Source organism: Synchiropus splendidus, chromosome 13, assembly GCF_027744825.2.
Source record: "Synchiropus splendidus isolate RoL2022-P1 chromosome 13, RoL_Sspl_1.0, whole genome shotgun sequence".
In the NCBI taxonomy this organism is placed as follows: domain Eukaryota; kingdom Metazoa; phylum Chordata; class Actinopteri; order Syngnathiformes; family Callionymidae; genus Synchiropus; species Synchiropus splendidus.
Window position 1 is genome coordinate 8,189,011 of NC_071346.1, and position 16,280 is coordinate 8,205,290.

The following is a 16,280-nucleotide window of genomic DNA, read 5'->3' on the forward strand; positions in this document are numbered from 1 at the left end:
TTGCCTGGAAACGCTGCTTTTTGTGTCAACTGATGCCTGGTATTTTGAATATTAGGTCGAACATTCCTTTTGCCATTTAGTCTTGCTATTGATTTCCCCAGGTGAATTCGCAAACAGCCCTTGTTGTTTGCAGTTTATTTATGAGTTACTTCTGTATTGTTTATTTATTTTTATTCATTTTTTTTTTGTTTGTTTCGTTCATTATTGCACGCTGTACCAAAGCACTTTCCTAGTGTGATCCTCACTGACCTTGGTCAGTAAATCTCATTGTGATTCTAATACACTCACAAACAATACCACAATTATTGATTTTAGGTTTTAGTAAAATAAAAATCCTTCACATTAGATTATATTGTAACTGATAGTTTTATTTGTGTTTTCAGGAGATTTGTTTTGTTTATCTAGGGTAATAGCCCTTTTTTTTACAAGTGTAATTTGTGTTTTTCTGACGTCAATAAAGGACAAATGCCGTGCTGAACTAGCAGCAATAACAGGACCAATCCTGTTAATGTTATGTAACTGCCCAAGAGCTGAAACAATCCTTCTCGTGTGAAGAGTCCGTTTTACAGCTGAGGCAAGCAGTCCACCGGGGTGTCAAATTGGAAGTCCGAAGGAAAGAGGTCTGCAGCGCGAGGGTAGATCAGGCGGTACGACTGACGGATTGTGACGTCCGCCACTCCGGCAGTGTCTCCAATATCTGTAAGAGAATCCCAGACACCATTTCTTCATGCTGGCCTTCATGGAGAAATGCTCCTGCTCCCCACTAAACCCCATAATAGACACAATTTTCACGCACCTTTCTGAGTCCTCTTGTCTGAGGAGGCCTGGGAGGCCATGTAGATGGCTGCTGCAGCGACAGAGATGGGGCTTCGTCCAGGAACCAGGTCCAGCTCCATGGCTCTCCTGGCAATGAAAGTCGCACCCATCTGCACTTGCTTTGTGAGTCCCAAATTGGAGCAGAAACGTGACATGAAGTCACCTGTTGTAATGAGGTACATGCTAGTCTCCAACACTTTGAGGATGAGTTTGAAGCACCGTCCAGTCTCCTTCTTGGAGATGCGTGAGACGGCACAGATTTCTGGAGGAGAGCAGAAAGAATGGGCTTCATCTACTGTGGCATATGTCAGGAAAACATTCTTGTTGTCTGACCTTTGAAAGTTCTTGGAACACCTTCTTGCCTGCAGGCGATGTAGAGGCAGGCTGAAGCGATGGCATTGTTGGCTCGTCCTTGAAGAGTCTTCTGTTCGTAAACCTGTCTGAATAACAGGTTTGTTCGATCCTGGAAGACGAAACAATTATTGATGTTATAATGGGAGCCAATGTATGAGGTCCCGACCAACAGCCCTACAAATTTATGGTAGGTCTGGTAGGTTGGGGGTGAAAATTCTGTCAGTGAGGTAACAAACCATGTGACCTCCTGACACCAGATGGCAGTAGTTCATTCATGCATTTATTTTTTAAACTAATATGAATATCTGTGCCTTGTTTAATGCTGCATTTTCTTGTTCGTTGTTCTAGAAATTTAAAACTTTTCTTTCAACATGTGACTTAGATTTTAATCTCATCTACTCACCACAATGTTTTTCGGCAGGTTGATGCGATCAGCCATGGTGCTAATTTCTTTGAAGGTGTTCAGCAGCGCATTGCGGGAACTTCTCGTCGCCAGGTGCCGGTACCTCCGGTTTCCAAAGTCATCAGATGAAGCTGTAACCTATCAATAACATAAGCCATTACTCAGCTAAAATTAAATGTGGGTATATTGTAGTGATGGAAATACATCTTTATAGCGTCCCTTCACCTCTCCAAATATCGTAGACAGGTCCCCATTGCTCAGCAGGTTTGGGCCGTCTCCAACTCTGGTTGGATCTTTAAGGCTCTTCTCACTTGAAATCGTCCTCCATTCCGATCCAACGTCAATAATTCGGTCGCCTTAAGAGAAGCGGATTAAGCAAGAGAACGGAAACACGACAGATCTCTATGACAGTTAGAATTAGAAGACGCTTGTTCAAAACTGTGGGAGGGTGCAACTCACCAACGACCAGACCGCATTCGGGGCAAATCATGTCCCCTGCACGGCAGTCCTCTACAAGATGGGCGTCGGGGTGGTCTGGACAGTGAATTTTGGAAAGAGACTGATCATCTTTTCCTCTACTGTAGCAGTGCGACAGTAAACTAAAATAATGCTGATGATTGAAATGAAACACTCTGCACAGTGACGGAGAAAGATGGGTAAAAATGTCAAAACAGTTTTCCTTCAAGAGAGAAATCATCCAGACTTTATATATGAAACATATTTTCATCATTTTCTTTTTTCATAAAAAATGACTATTAAATTAGTCAACTGGTCATTATGTCATTGTTCTCTTTCACAGTGAGCAGCAAATGGAGAAAAGGCTGAGGCAACCTTCGTGACCCAAAACCTCAAATGTATGGGACCATTTCAAGGGCACATCAAAGGACACATACTTTTCATGGAACATTTTGAGCTATTAAAACTCAAAGCTAAGGTTTCAAAGCACCCCTTAACATTATACAAGTGTTTACAACAATTTACATGCATTTTTCTATATTTATAATTGTTAGTTGCAGCCTTACATGGCTAAATGAGGCTAGTTGTCGTATCGTAACAGTCTGCTTCAAATTGGAGCACAAACACCCCTGTCACCAAAGCAAAAGCATTTTGTGACTTTAATCTATTGCCCTTCCACCATAGCTGATGTCTGCCCATATCACAACTCTTATCACGAGATCAAAGAAAGATTGCCGCTATGATAAACAAACATGAACCTTCATTAGCTATTTATAGTTCATTGCTAACCCCACAAAGATTCCTTACTTGTTTGCGGTGTCCATGGTACTTATTTCAGCAGTTATGAATGAAATTTTAAATGTCACCGATATTTATAGCCTTTTGGCTCACCTCCTGAGAGCATCTTCGCCACAGTCAACATGTCGTTCTGCCTTTGATGTTGTTTGTTAGCTTTGATCTATCATGACCACCAAAGGCCAAATAGATTGAAGATGCTAATAATGATCACCTTTTAAATGGTCGCATGATGACACGCTGGTCTTCATTCCGCTGCCCGCCAGCGAGCCGATTGGACGGAAGTAGACGCTGCATGCAGGTAGATCAATACCGGCTGAGTGGTGGGGAAACGACCGCGATGTAAATCGAGTTATTCAAGACATCAATCCGGCTCAGAGGTGTAGGCTGACTGAAGGTCTAATGGCTGCCAGCCGACTCTGCGTCTCCATATGAAGGGCTTCGTATCAGATTCTGTTTTTGCAGGAGAAACACTGGGTGACAAATCCTTTGAAACCAACATGGTAACCATCACTGTGCCTCCAATCTTCATTAGCTTGATATTCTTTTCTCATTTGTGGTCTTTTCTTTATGGCTGCTTTTAAAAGGAAGTGGAAAGGTTGTTTCGGGTTTTGGTCCCGGGCTCTGTGACATCAACGGACCCAGCACAGGAATCCACTTGCCGAGACCATCCAGCATCAGCATGCACCTTTGCCTTCTTCCCAAACTCAAGTGTGTTGAGCAAGGTAACATCACACATTCATCCAGGTCAAACTCCCTTCACAGATGAGATCTCAGTTCTTCAGCAAGCTCCCAAACTTTGCTAGGTTCCTGTTTAAAGAAGGCCATGGTTATATGCCTGCTCTCCATAAGAGGGCGTCCTCCCCACCTTCCCATCTCAACTATTGGTTTTAGAATCTGAAACTCCTCTGAGGCATTGACACTTGCTTGACACTTTTGATCCACACGCTCCACAACAGTATTCTATGCTACTTATATACGTAGCAGCTCCATAACTAGTTGGATAGGTGGAAATGTTGTCTTGTGTAAACCCTTTGACTTTTCTACTTCATATAATATATATAATGTATAATACATATTCACAGAAACAGTACACCTTTTTACCATCTCACAGAAGACAAAACTTATACCTTTGTCTTTGCTGCACTGCAGCCAATATATTCAGGGAGACTTGATCTGAACCAGCTGTGAATAGTAATCCAAAGTATTCTGAATAAGTTACATTTGAAAAGGATACAGGCCTGTGTTCGGTTATCTGTAGCGGAATACATTTCAAAAGAAGTGAGTGGGCCAGTGCCTTCACACCATCTAATCTCAGTTCCTCTACGGAAACTTGATGCTGCTGCTTTCAGCTAAAATACTGCGGCTTTTTAAAAGTTGTTTTTCAGTGTAATTAGAACTAACTTCTTCAACCCGACATTCTGATGCTCTAAGCAAATTTCATGTTTATTTCCAGAGCATTATACTCAGTTAAGCCATTTATCTTACAGGAATTGGAAGTTGTTTCCTCACAGGACAGACAGCAGGTAATTGTCTCATATATAAGCATCTTTATATACAGTAAGATTCTGTTTGACTCTGGTGGACTCGACTGGACCTAAGATGTGAATTCGAAGAAGTGTCATTGCTTTATAAACCAGATTGTAAGCAAGAGAGCTCAATCCGCGTATGGGTCTGTGAATGTTTATCTTGGTGCTAATGCCATTCATTCCAAAAAAATGACAGCACTTTTGTCCCCAACAGTTCAGTTTAATGACTATAATTCTGGTAGTTGGTTAACTGGGGTGTCGAACTTGAAGTCTGGGGGGAAAAGCTCCACAGCTCGAGGATAGATGAGTCGGTATGACTGCCGGATCGTGACGTCAGCAACCCCAGCGATGTCTCCGATATCTATGCAGAGAAAATAGTTGCAGATCGACAAACAAGATCGAATGTTTTGGCTCCAGCTCATCACCTTTCTGTGTCTTCTTCTCAGACGAGGCCTGAGAGGCCATGTAGATGGCGGCGGCAGCCACGGAGATGGGACTTCTTCCAGGCACCAGGTCTAGATCCATGGCCCTCCTGGCGATGAAGGTCGCGCCCATCTGCACTTGCTTGGGCAGGCCCAGGTTGGAGCAGAAGCGGGACATGAAGTCCCCCGATCCAATGAGGTACACGCTGGTCTCCAGGGCTTTGAGAATGAGTTTGAAACACCGGCCGATCTCTTTCTTGGAGATCCCTGAGACAGCACTGATCTCTGCAGCAACATAAAAAGATTATAAATAACTTTAAAAAATGCTTTTGATTCCTGAAGCTTCAGACCTTTAAAAGTTCTTGGAACACCTTCTTGTCTGCAGGCGATGCAGAGGCAGGCTGAAGCGATGGCATTGTTGGCTCGACCCTTCAGACTTTTTTGTTCATAAACCTGCTTGAATAAGTAGTTTGTTTGGTTCTAGACGACAGAGAAAGTGCATTTGAGATACTCCCATCTTGTATTCCATCCGTCGGATAGATGAATTCGGAGCTCACCACGATACTCTTTGGCAGGTTGATGCGATCCGCCATTGTGCTGATTTCTTTGAAGGTGCTCAGCATCGTGTGATCAGAGCTGCTCATTGTCATGCGCTTCTGGTATTTTGAGATGCCGAACTCATCAAAACTGCCTACCCCAGTTCCCTGTAGGGAGCAACATGAAGCTCGTGAGCAGAAGCAACGTGTGGCTCGCCAAAGGAAGCGTGACTGAAAGGGTTAAGCGGCGCTTCACCTTGCTGATTGTGGTTGTCAGGTCTTCTCCATTCAGCAAAGGGTTGGGAGCGTCTCCGACCCTGGAGGGATCCTTCAGAGCCTTGAGGGCTTTCTCGTTGGACACAGTCCTCCACTCTGACCCAACGTCAATGATGCGATCGCCTGAGGGGAAACGGTGAGCCAGAGTCCAACAGGTCTTCATAGTTACTGCTTGGTAACAACACTCTGGGCTTTCTGATGTCCAGTAGTGGGTGGCGGTCACGGAATGACCAGCTCAACCGACCAGCCTTCGCTCACTCTGCTGCCAAAAGTACAGAGACTCTTCCGTATCGTATTTATTTTAGCTCACTATCGTATTGTTCATCTTCCTCTGAGAGATTGGTGAGCTGTGATGTCACCATGGGCAAGATAAGCTGATGTTATCGTCCCGTCAGTCGCAGCACAAGTCTGCTCCTGTCAGTTGACGAAATTTAGGTCATGAGAGTAAGAGCACGTAACAGGTTAAGAACCTGATGGCACTATCACGGCTCCTCTCTGGCTCGGCGTCTGGCTCGTGCCATAGAAACAGCCGTGTACCATGAAGCCGCTTCACTGATGCCAATTGAAAAGAATAGAATGATTGGTTACAGCTTTTATTTTATGGAGATTGGAAAAGACAAACTGCGGTGGCTTCAAATCCACTTACCGACTACGAGGCCACACTCGGGACAGATCATGTCCCCAGCTCTGTAGTCCTCCACCAGGGTGGCGTGCGGGTGGTCGGGACAGTGGATCTTGGATAGAATCTGAGCTTCTTCCCCTTTGCTTAGGCAGCTTGACAGTATGTTGAAATAATGCTCGTGATTGAAACGAAAGAACCTGGAGAGGGCAACAATCATAAACAAAGCATTACACATACTGTATGTACGCTTGTATAGTTATTTACAGTTGAAATAAAAAGGCGCAGGAGCCCACAAGATCCATCAGGATTTCATGCAGCTGGACACCTGGACACCAGAGTAAATACATAAAATAGGTTTATGAACTACGACAAACACAATATACTGTTATACTAATATAATAATAAACTGATCTGATATCGGTTAATTTGTTTTCATTCCACCTTGCCAATGTTGCAGTTACATAGATATTGCTGTCTTAAATTCTGAAGAAAAATAGAGAACTTGAGCTAATACTGGAGATAATGTATAGCTACAAAAATCTAGAGTCATCTCTGGACGGCTGGTCAGTTTGCACCAGCCGATTCACTTGTCGGGGGAAGTAGCTTGAAGTCTGAGTGCAAAACACATATTTCTGTGCACACAACCACAACATTTGTGGGTCAAGATGGCTAAACTTTGGCATCATGAGATGCAGTATTCCATTTTCATTGTGAAATGACGTTTCAATTGAACATTTTAAAAACAATTTTCACGACACATGGAGCATTTATATCTGCAAAAAGATGAACCTTGTGAATTAATCCGGGCTGGGAAATATGTCAGGGCTGCCGCTTGTTGATGCCGTCACGCTATGCATGGTTCATGGTCGTCAATGCAGCGCAGTTAGCAAGACTGTCCTCGATGGCTGTGCAGTCACAGAATAGTCGGATAGATGCAAAACACGCTAGATGGAGGTCGAGTTATCCCGCCACGACTACGTCACACGACTTGTAGGCCAAAATGCACACATAAACAACGCCTCCACACACGCGAGACATGGCGGCTGGACAGCTCATGGCATTTCTTACTTTTTTTTCGAAGCCATGGCGCTTTGTAACATGTCTGGATTATTAAAAAAGAGGGGGCACTTCCTGTATTTATAGATTCCTCGATCATGTGGTCGAAGCAAGGCAGCTTATTGGATCTCCACCAGCTCTTTGTTCTTCCTTTATTGTGGCTGACATCCTTAGCATGAGTCAAGATCAAAGGCAAGCGCAGTTACGTGCATTGATTTTGAGAACTGAGTGGACTAATGTGATGTTATTATGGTGAAAATGAGCTATTTTGGCGGTGAAATGTCTGCTTTAGTATCCACTCATTGTGTGATCACTAGCTATTGACCTCACTTACCGAGCCATTGGCTGCACATGACTCACTAATTGGATCAATACGGGTTCTTGTTAGGGGGGCGTGAAGCAGCAGTATCTGCTAGTGACATCATCCTTGGCATCAGCTATTTATAAGGAGCTCCCTTGAAGGTTATTTTTAGTGGGCAAGTTTGGGGGCTTTTAGCTGGCTTGCACACACAACCTGACCTTGCCCAGTGAAACACGCACGGGTTGTTCCAAGCTATTCACTAAATTATTGATCATCACTGTGAACCTGAACATGGTGCAGGCACAGTCAGCTGACAGTGAGTGGACAGGCAGGGATTGACTGTTCACCCCTCACTGGCCACAGGAACACTGACAACCACTCAGACCTCCTGGTCTGAAGCAGGAAAGCTGAGTGACAACATGCATGCTGATAAACACATGCTGAGCCCAGGTGTGAGTCGCTGAACACTGTTTTGAAAATAGATGATTTATTACCAGCTATTTTGTTTATTCACTGGTAACAATCTAGATTACCAGAGGCCGACTGAAACTACTATCAATAAAACAGCTTACTGTTTAAATATTAATATGGCCTATTTATTATCACACACCTTTTAAGTAATATTTTGTCTTTGTGTTTTTTTTGGGTACACTTTTAAAAACTGCTAGAACCAGTCTGAGACAACTGTGCGCTGCAATGGTGGAAGTAAAAATGTGGAACTCCCTGACAAAGGAAATGAAAAATGTAAACATGGTGAGGGGTTTTCAAGAGAACGGCAAGATGACTCCTGAGGAGAGACGTCCCAGACTAGAACAAACAAGCAAAACAACTAATAAACACACACAAAACTGAGTGTGACAGAGCGCCGTTGGCAGAAACAAACAAAACACAAAATAATGGGCTGAAATAAAAGGAGCCATTCTTCACTCTTCTCCTTTTCTGACACTGTGGAATGTAAGAATAAATATTGCATGAACTGTATGCAGTGTAACAATAGTAATTGAGATTTACAATGTATTAGAGGAGACTGAAATAAACATTCAGAAAGTTTTAAGCCATTTTTCTTTTACTTTTGTGCACGATTCTTAAATATTTACGCATGTTATTACAATAAAATGTCTTAAATATATTCTGCTGAGCAGACACCTTTTCTTCTGTCATAGTAATACGCAGGAGTCACTTGAAATGGTTCCAGGGTCCAAACAATAATACCGTCGCACCTCCCTGTTCAAACATTTCTTCCTGAAAACAAACAGGCTGCGGGCTTTCTGTTGTTGAGCGTTTTCTTCTTCCCCTCCTTCCTCTCAAAGTGCGAGAGTGGCATGTGAGCGCGCGGTGCCAGCAGCCCTGGACCGGTTGGAACCTGTATGTGGAACAACTGAGGAGACTCTTCCTGTTGCACGCGCATAGTCAACCTCATCCAGACGAAACTGGAAATGACACGTGTTCTCTGCACTTTATTTGCACTTGAATTTAAATGTATATAGTGATATATTCTGACATTTCCGACATCACCGTGGTGCTTTGGGGGGAAATACAGTCCCGGTATTGATCAATTATTCATAAATGCCTTGCAGAGGAGACAGAAAGCGGCAGCAAATACAGGCAGACATTGCGTTTGTCTCGTACAAGTACAAAGACCGCGAGTAAAAGATGAGCGGCGCAGGAATAACTGCCCGCTGAGGAGTTTCTGACATTAGACAGTTAGTCATCATTTCCGGAAACCCGTGCAACACTCAGGTGTCAGGAAAGAAGCTGCGTCCAACTCGGGTTAGACGATAAAACTATATAATTATGATAACAGTGTGACCAATAATACACCCGCAAATTTGGCTTTGATTTCTGCGGCTAGAGTGATTTATCTGTCCGCATTCAGAGGATCCGTGTGCATTGTGTAACTAGTGGGAATGTGAATCCCTGATGTGCCGTAAACGCAGCATCAGACAGGGCAGCAGGCGGTGTCTTCGGGAAGTTGCAGGATTGTCATCCGCCAATGAGAAGCGCGCTCTACACCCACAACAGCGCTCGACTCCGCTCCATATTGGATCCGACTCGTCTTAGAAAAACACGTCTGCCGCCGCCACGACGACCCCGAAGCCGGCTCTGCTCCCTGGCTCCGGTGTGCGAGGCTTGAAATGGCAGCATCCGACGGGCTCCGGCTCTTTGTTCGCTCCGTGGCGCGTCCTCCCGGCGCTTTTAACGGGGCTGGGGAATTAATGTAGCGGCGCACCTGACGACCGAGTGGCATGCAGGTTGACAAAGAAATAACTGGATTGAGTTAACGCCACGCGGCCAGTGAGTATTTGACTTGTTTGGAAAGATGATCTCCTCTTGAGCTGTCGTGTTGCTTTAATATCGGTGCGCTAATATTACTCTTTAAATGACGGTTCTGCGTTCTGTGTCAAGTCACCTGACCCGGAGCGAGATAACTTACTGCGCAAGAACTCATGGAGAGAAAAGTACTTTTATTCAGTGCCGTCTCTGCCTTCGCGTCCGACTGAGGCGTGGATGGGCTGTTTTGAAAGATAACACGACAAACGCACAGATCAACACGAGCTGGAACCTTTTCATCATAATGTCATATTGTAATTTACTTTTCCTCACCTAAACTAAGATTAATAAAAATGTATTATTTTATTATTGTATGCTTTAAATAATGCACATTTGTTTGTCTGAAGTCAATAGGCAATAAATGGAAAACCTAAAATAAAACGGCATTTATTAAGATATTAAGACTAGAAAGAATAAATACCATTTTTATTCTGCGTTGACAAACACATTTGGTTGTTTTGTTGTAGTAATGTGCGTAGAAATGATACAGTGAAACAGGAAGTTTAGGGATTTGTTAGTGTTTGTGGACGAAGTCTGGCGATGAAAGATATATTATTATTATGGTTATTACTGGCAGAGGATGAAGGGTCAACATTGCTTCTCCGATATGCTATAACCAGCTTGTTTACATTGACAGTGCTTGGCTCAGCTGAGAATGTCGAACCTAGAAACGCAGCGTGTCTCAGGATATCGCAACATAATGCCAAATATCGGCGATGTGGATGAAATACGATAATTTAGTTCCGGTATCATGTCCCGCATCCGTTCACAAACTCAATCAATATTCCCCAGTATTTGAGGAATAACTTTTTTTTACAGGGGTCAGACTTCAGTGAAAATGTTGGTCTTGCTTTTCCATTAATGTCTGAAGCCTGACCAAGTGAAATCTTGCTGTTACATATTTCTACTCTACATGTTGAACAACAGGTAACAATGGGACCAGGAGCCGAGTCCTATAGCCATCAGTTAAATTGCCGTTCAGTTATATTTTACCTCAAGTTGAACAATCATCACCAGTGTTACATATTTACAGTTTCTAACCTGACTTAAAGCGCTTACTCAGCAGGATGTGGTTCTCTGCTGGTTTACCCAAAGAGCTTTGGTCTTAACCACACTGTCGGCTGAACTTGGCGATTGCCATCACGCTGTGATTCAAGTTTTGGTCGGGAGCCGCCAAGTTCTGTAGTTAAAGACGCAGACAAAGATGTTGCCTGACCATTCATGTGTCCTGTCTTGCATTAACCTACATAGTGTCCAAAACCCTGTTGCTTGGTGGATGACTGATCATCTGCTTAAGGCTCTTTATTCTTCATGGTTGGCATGACAAGACATGACCCTTATATTATTGTATAGCTAGAAAATGGACTGCAACAGATGTAGTATAGAAGATCTTTTCTTGGAGCCCTCACAAAAATATCACCTATGGTCTATCTATCTATCCATCCCTCCTCCCTCCTTCCATCTATCCCTCCCTCCATTCCTACCACCCTCCATCCATCCATCCATCCATCCATCCATCCATCCATCCATCCTTCCATCCTTCCAAACCAACTCTTTGGAACCGAATGGTGGTCACACTTCTTTGCCCCTCCCCCCCATCACTACTGCACAGGTCTGAAGGCATGTCTTCAGGTGATTCCTGAAGAATGATGGTCGGAATATGAATTCAAATTGCCGCTTGCTCTGAACTTTTTTTTTCCCAAGTTCACCAACCCTACCTTTAGTCTGGTTCTGATGCAGGCTTTTAGCTAGGAGGGCGTCTGGGCATCTGCAAAACATGGAAAAAAAATGGACGTCCGATTCTCGACCGTAGCTTGGCCGCCAGATTACGCTGGTATATGACGAGGATTGGGTGTCCAGATGCCCAGACGCTCTCCTCACTAAAAGCCTGTTCTGATACAATCAAAAGACATTAAAGTTTGTGTTGTCATGTTTGTAAGTGTAGTCGCACTACTAAAGTCTGATCTAATGGTTCTGGTCTTTTCCAGCCATGTTCACCCTCACTGAGGTTGCATCTTTGAACGACATCCAGCCAACGTACCGCATCCTCAAGCCATGGTGGGATGTCTTCATGGACTACTTGGGCCTGGTCATGCTAATGCTGGCCATATTTGCCATGACCATGCAGATCACCAAGGACCAGGTGGCTTGCCTCCCTCATCTGGAGGAGTCGCAGGAGACGCCGGGCTCCAAATCCGATTCTCACTCCACTGGCTGTGGACTGGACGCGGCCGTGACGGAAGCCCCTTCGGCAGCTACTCCTTCTCCAATCGAAACCCCCTTCCCATTAATAACTGACAACATGCCTGACATGGCTGGGGATGAAATGTATCCGACTCGGCAACAAACAGCAGCGACAAGGGTCCAGTATGTCAATCAACCTCAGCCGACAGGCGTCAAGACCAATCTGGACTTCCAGCAATACGTCTTCATCAACCAAATATGCTACCACGTTGCCTTGCCCTGGTACTCTAAATACTTCCCGTACCTCACACTCATCCACACCCTTGTCCTCATGGTCAGTAGCAATTTCTGGTTCAAATATCCCAAAACCAGTTCAAAGATTGAGCACTTTGTTTCTATTTTGGGTAGATGCTTTGAGTCTCCTTGGACGACAAAAGCGTTGTCAGAAACCGCCTGCGAAGACTCGGAGAACAAACAGAGACTCACGAGCACATCTGCAGCGCCCAAAGAGGTTTCTGCAGAAGGGAAGGAGGAAAGCTCCAACGCTAACTCGTCCGTACCGGCGCTGGGGGTGAAATTCTCAGCTGATAAGCCCATCGCCGAGGTCCCCAGCAACATGACCATCCTGGACAAAAAAGATGGCGAGCAAGCCAAAGCGCTCTTTGAGAAGGTCCGGAAGTTCAGAGCTCACGTCGAAGACAGCGATTTTATCTACAAGCTCTATGTAGCACAGACCATTGTTAAAACGGTCAAGTTCATCCTCATCCTTTCCTACACATCCACCTTCTTGGTCAAGATCAACTTCAGGCACGATTGTGAGCCGGACATCAAGGAGCTGACCGGATACCGGAGGTTCTTTTGTACGCACAACATGGCTTTCATGCTGAATAAGCTGCTTATCACCTACATGGCTTTAATACTGATCTATGGCATGGCCTGCTTGTACGCCCTCTTCTGGGTTTTCCGCCGACCCCTGAAGGAGTATTCATTCGAAAAGGTCAGAGAAGAAAGCAGCTTTAGTGACATTCCTGATGTCAAAAATGATTTTGCATTCCTCTTACACATGGTCGACCAGTACGACTTGCTGTACTCCAAACGCTTCGGCGTCTTCTTGTCTGAGGTGAGCGAGAACAAGCTGAGGGAGATCAGCCTCAATCACGAGTGGACCTTCGAGAAGCTGCGGCAGCTGGTGACCCGGAACGCGCAGGACCAGCAGGAGCTGCATCTCTTCATGCTGTCGGGCCTCCCCAACGCGGTGTTCGACCTCACCGACCTGGAGGTGCTCAAACTGGAGCTGATCCCCGAGGTGAGGTTCTCCGCCAAGGTCTCGCAAATGACCAGCTTGCAGGAGCTGCACCTGTGTCACAGTCCAGCCAAAGTGGAGCAGACAGGGTTTGCTTTTCTCCGGGACCATCTCAGATGCCTTCATGTCAAGTTCACGGATGTCGCTGAGATCCCAACCTGGGTGTACCTGCTCCGCAATTTGAGGGAGCTCAACTTAATCGGGAACTTAAGCTCTGACAATAACAAGATGATCGGCCTCGAGTCCATGAGGGATTTGAAGCACTTGAAGACCTTGTGCTTGAAGAGCAACCTGACGAAAATGCCCACCAATATCACGGAGGTCTCACCTCATCTGATCAGGCTGGTTGTGCACAACGACGGTACGAAACTCTTGGTACTGAACAGCCTGAAGAAAATGACCAACCTTGTGGACCTGGAGCTGCACACCTGTGAGCTGGAGAGGATTCCTCACGCAGTCTTCAGCTTGATCAACCTTCAAGAGGTGGACTTGAAGTCCAACAACATCCGCACCATCGAGGAGATCATCAGCTTCCAGCACCTCAAGAGGCTGACCTGTCTTAAGCTGTGGCACAACAAGATCATCACCATTCCGTCGTCCATCGGCCAGGTCAAGTCTCTGGAGTCCCTCCACCTCTCGCACAATAAACTGGAGTCCCTCCCCCCGGCTCTGTTCACGCTGCCTAAGCTGCGGCACTTGGATGTGGCCCACAATTCCATCACGGTCCTTCCCCCAGACGTGGGTCTGCTGCACAACCTCCAGCACTTGGCCATCAACTCCAACAAGGTGGAGATGCTGCCCAAGCATCTGTTCCGGTGCACCAAGCTGAAGGCGTTGTGTCTGAGTCACAACGCGCTGACTCAGCTGCCCGAGACGGTGGGCCAGCTGGTCCAGCTCACTCAGCTGGAGCTCCGGGGGAACTGTCTGGACCGGCTGCCTCCGCAGCTGGGCAACTGCCGCATGCTGCGCAAACACAACCTGATTGTCGAGGACCATCTCTTTGACACGCTGCCCGTGGAAGTGAAAGAGAGCATCAGCCGAGAGTCATTTCCAAGTGGCTTATAGCACAAACGCCCCCAAAACAGTGGCCAAAAACAGGCTGGCAGCTCTGGTGGTCTATTTTGTTTATTATTATTATTATTATTTGTCTTGTTATGGTCATATAAAAATGAATGCATTTCAAATTTTGTTGATCAATTTAGTTCCATTTGTTGACTAGACGCAGATTGTTTTTTATGACGTTGGCTTTTAGTATTTTTACAACGGAATAATCTAGTAAAGTGTTAGCTTCTCTGTTTGATACTTGACCAAAACTGTCCACTGGTACAACATCCTTTTTCGGTACTTACTCAGGTATAATAATTCCAATGGGGATCAGTTCTGTTTCTGTTTTGTTTTGCCTTATTTACTGCATTATTTGTTTTCAGTCGGGGCATGCATGAGCAAAAGGCCAAAATATTGTGGATCACGATGCAAGACTCAAATCTACGACTTAAAATCCGACCTCTGTTTCTTAATAATGCGGCGAGGAGGCAAAGTCTTTGAGTTGCTGTTCTAGAGATTGTATTCCTCTGTTCATTTGCACATGTTCGACCTGATCGTTTAAAATGACTGAATGTTCTTAGGGTAAACTCTTTCCTTGACCAGCATTGACTATTGAAGATGATTATTTTTCACAAAAGCGTTTTAGATCAGAGCTCTGTTGATTCTCCCACGTGTCGGCATCTTAAAGTAATGCATTGTTTCCTTGTATCCAGTTTATCTGTGTGTAGACTTTAAAACGTCTTCTGAGCTGCTGTATCATCTCAGTGTCTCGTGTTCAAAATCCACGGGTTTGTTTCAATAAAACACGATTTGAATTGAAGAAGAGTGTTGGCTATTATACAAGTAGTCAGTCAGTTGAGTGAGCCGTGACTCACTTGTCTTGTCTCTGCAGAACAATCGCTTCTCTCTGTCACTGTAGACTCTGACCGGGTCAAGCTGGTCATGCAAGTGTGTCATGTCTGCTATCTAGATTCTGTTGATAGTAAATACAGTACCTGTTCAGTAATTCAACGTACTGTTGGTGAGGTCTTCTTTTGATCGGGCCACCGCCTTGGTCTGACACTGAAATATAGTTCAAGATGGTGATGTAAAAACAGACAGGCCAAAATGGGGGGAAAACGAAGTTACTCAGATATACCTTAGATACCGTGACAAATTTCATCCTTATTCTAGCCAAATTTTAAATCCACAAAGTGAAATATGCCCCCCAAAAAATCCACAAATATGTAATTTTTAAACAAATCTAACATGAAACATCATTAAAAGGACCTCATAAAAGCCCTTGATTCTGAAATATTTTTAGCCCTTACTACTAGTGATCCATAAGCCTCTTATTATTATTACATTGTTTTTTACTTTACCTTTATTTTGTGTATTGACCTTATTTTCTTGTATTCATGATTAACATTGGACAAAAACATTTGACATTTTCATGTATGTATGTCTAATATGTAATACCATATTGTTCTACATAGTTGTTTTATTCAAAAATAAGTAAATAAATTATTGGTGGGACTGTAATGAGTTAATTACAATTAATTACTAACGACATCATTACGATAAATTAATTACAACACAAATTAATTTAATTAGTATTATAAAATTGAAAATCTTATAGAAATATTTTCAAGACATTAAAAGAGCTTTAGTTTAAATAAGGTGATATAAAAACTTGAATATAGCCACCATCATGATTTATTGTGCTATTGTCAGACTGATGCAAAATAAACTATATTTTGTTGTTTAAATGTATGTATGGGTCCATCATTTGATTCAGTAATATACCAAATTCATTCAAATGAGATTAATTAATCACAAATTCTCAAATTAACTAGATTATTTTTTTAATCGA

The 16,280-nt window shown here is 44.1% G+C and overlaps 3 protein-coding genes across 12 annotated transcripts; 1 reads left to right on the forward strand and 2 right to left on the reverse strand.

The window, feature by feature from the left end:
* Nucleotides 1-87: 87 nt before the first annotated feature.
* LOC128769608 (transcription initiation factor IIB-like) lies at nucleotides 88-3,174 on the reverse strand. 5 transcript variants are annotated; one of them, XM_053883474.1, is made up of 7 exons: nucleotides 2,921-3,174; nucleotides 2,033-2,107; nucleotides 1,799-1,929; nucleotides 1,574-1,711; nucleotides 1,150-1,279; nucleotides 797-1,078; nucleotides 88-697 (listed from the first exon to the last, which is right to left on the reverse strand). In XM_053883474.1, the coding sequence occupies exons 1-7, from the start codon at nucleotides 2,949-2,951 to the stop codon at nucleotides 564-566; spliced, it is 921 nt and encodes a 306-aa protein (XP_053739449.1). In that variant the 5' UTR covers nucleotides 2,952-3,174; the 3' UTR covers nucleotides 88-563. The 5 variants fall into 5 exon arrangements, with proteins under 5 accessions (XP_053739449.1, XP_053739450.1, XP_053739447.1 ...); XM_053883475.1 differs by having other exon boundaries at nucleotides 2,837-2,941; XM_053883472.1 differs by lacking the exon at nucleotides 2,921-3,174 and adding an exon at nucleotides 2,837-2,914 and having other exon boundaries at nucleotides 2,033-2,205.
* lrrc8da (leucine rich repeat containing 8 VRAC subunit Da) lies at nucleotides 3,069-15,303 on the forward strand. Of its 3 annotated transcripts, none has more exons than XM_053883459.1 (5): nucleotides 3,069-3,327; nucleotides 3,412-3,549; nucleotides 4,315-4,350; nucleotides 4,800-4,974; nucleotides 11,886-15,303. In XM_053883459.1, the coding sequence occupies exon 5, from the start codon at nucleotides 11,888-11,890 to the stop codon at nucleotides 14,447-14,449; it is 2,562 nt and encodes an 853-aa protein (XP_053739434.1). In that variant the 5' UTR covers nucleotides 3,069-3,327; nucleotides 3,412-3,549; nucleotides 4,315-4,350; nucleotides 4,800-4,974; nucleotides 11,886-11,887; the 3' UTR covers nucleotides 14,450-15,303. The 3 variants fall into 3 exon arrangements, with proteins under 3 accessions (XP_053739434.1, XP_053739435.1, XP_053739436.1); XM_053883460.1 differs by having other exon boundaries at nucleotides 3,109-3,125; XM_053883461.1 differs by lacking the exons at nucleotides 3,069-3,327; nucleotides 3,412-3,549; nucleotides 4,315-4,350; nucleotides 4,800-4,974 and adding an exon at nucleotides 9,508-9,861 and having other exon boundaries at nucleotides 11,886-15,301.
* Nucleotides 4,563-7,304, reverse strand: LOC128769610 (transcription initiation factor IIB-like). Of its 4 annotated transcripts, none has more exons than XM_053883478.1 (7): nucleotides 7,278-7,304; nucleotides 6,234-6,406; nucleotides 5,568-5,710; nucleotides 5,333-5,479; nucleotides 5,126-5,255; nucleotides 4,779-5,060; nucleotides 4,563-4,714 (listed from the first exon to the last, which is right to left on the reverse strand). In XM_053883478.1, exons 1-7 carry the CDS (start codon nucleotides 7,292-7,294, stop codon nucleotides 4,581-4,583), a joined length of 1,026 nt encoding a protein of 341 aa, XP_053739453.1. In that variant the 5' UTR covers nucleotides 7,295-7,304; the 3' UTR covers nucleotides 4,563-4,580. The 4 variants fall into 4 exon arrangements, with proteins under 4 accessions (XP_053739453.1, XP_053739455.1, XP_053739454.1 ...); XM_053883480.1 differs by having other exon boundaries at nucleotides 5,568-6,139; nucleotides 6,999-7,304; XM_053883479.1 differs by having other exon boundaries at nucleotides 5,568-6,406; nucleotides 6,999-7,304.
* Nucleotides 15,304-16,280: the final 977 nt, after the last annotated feature.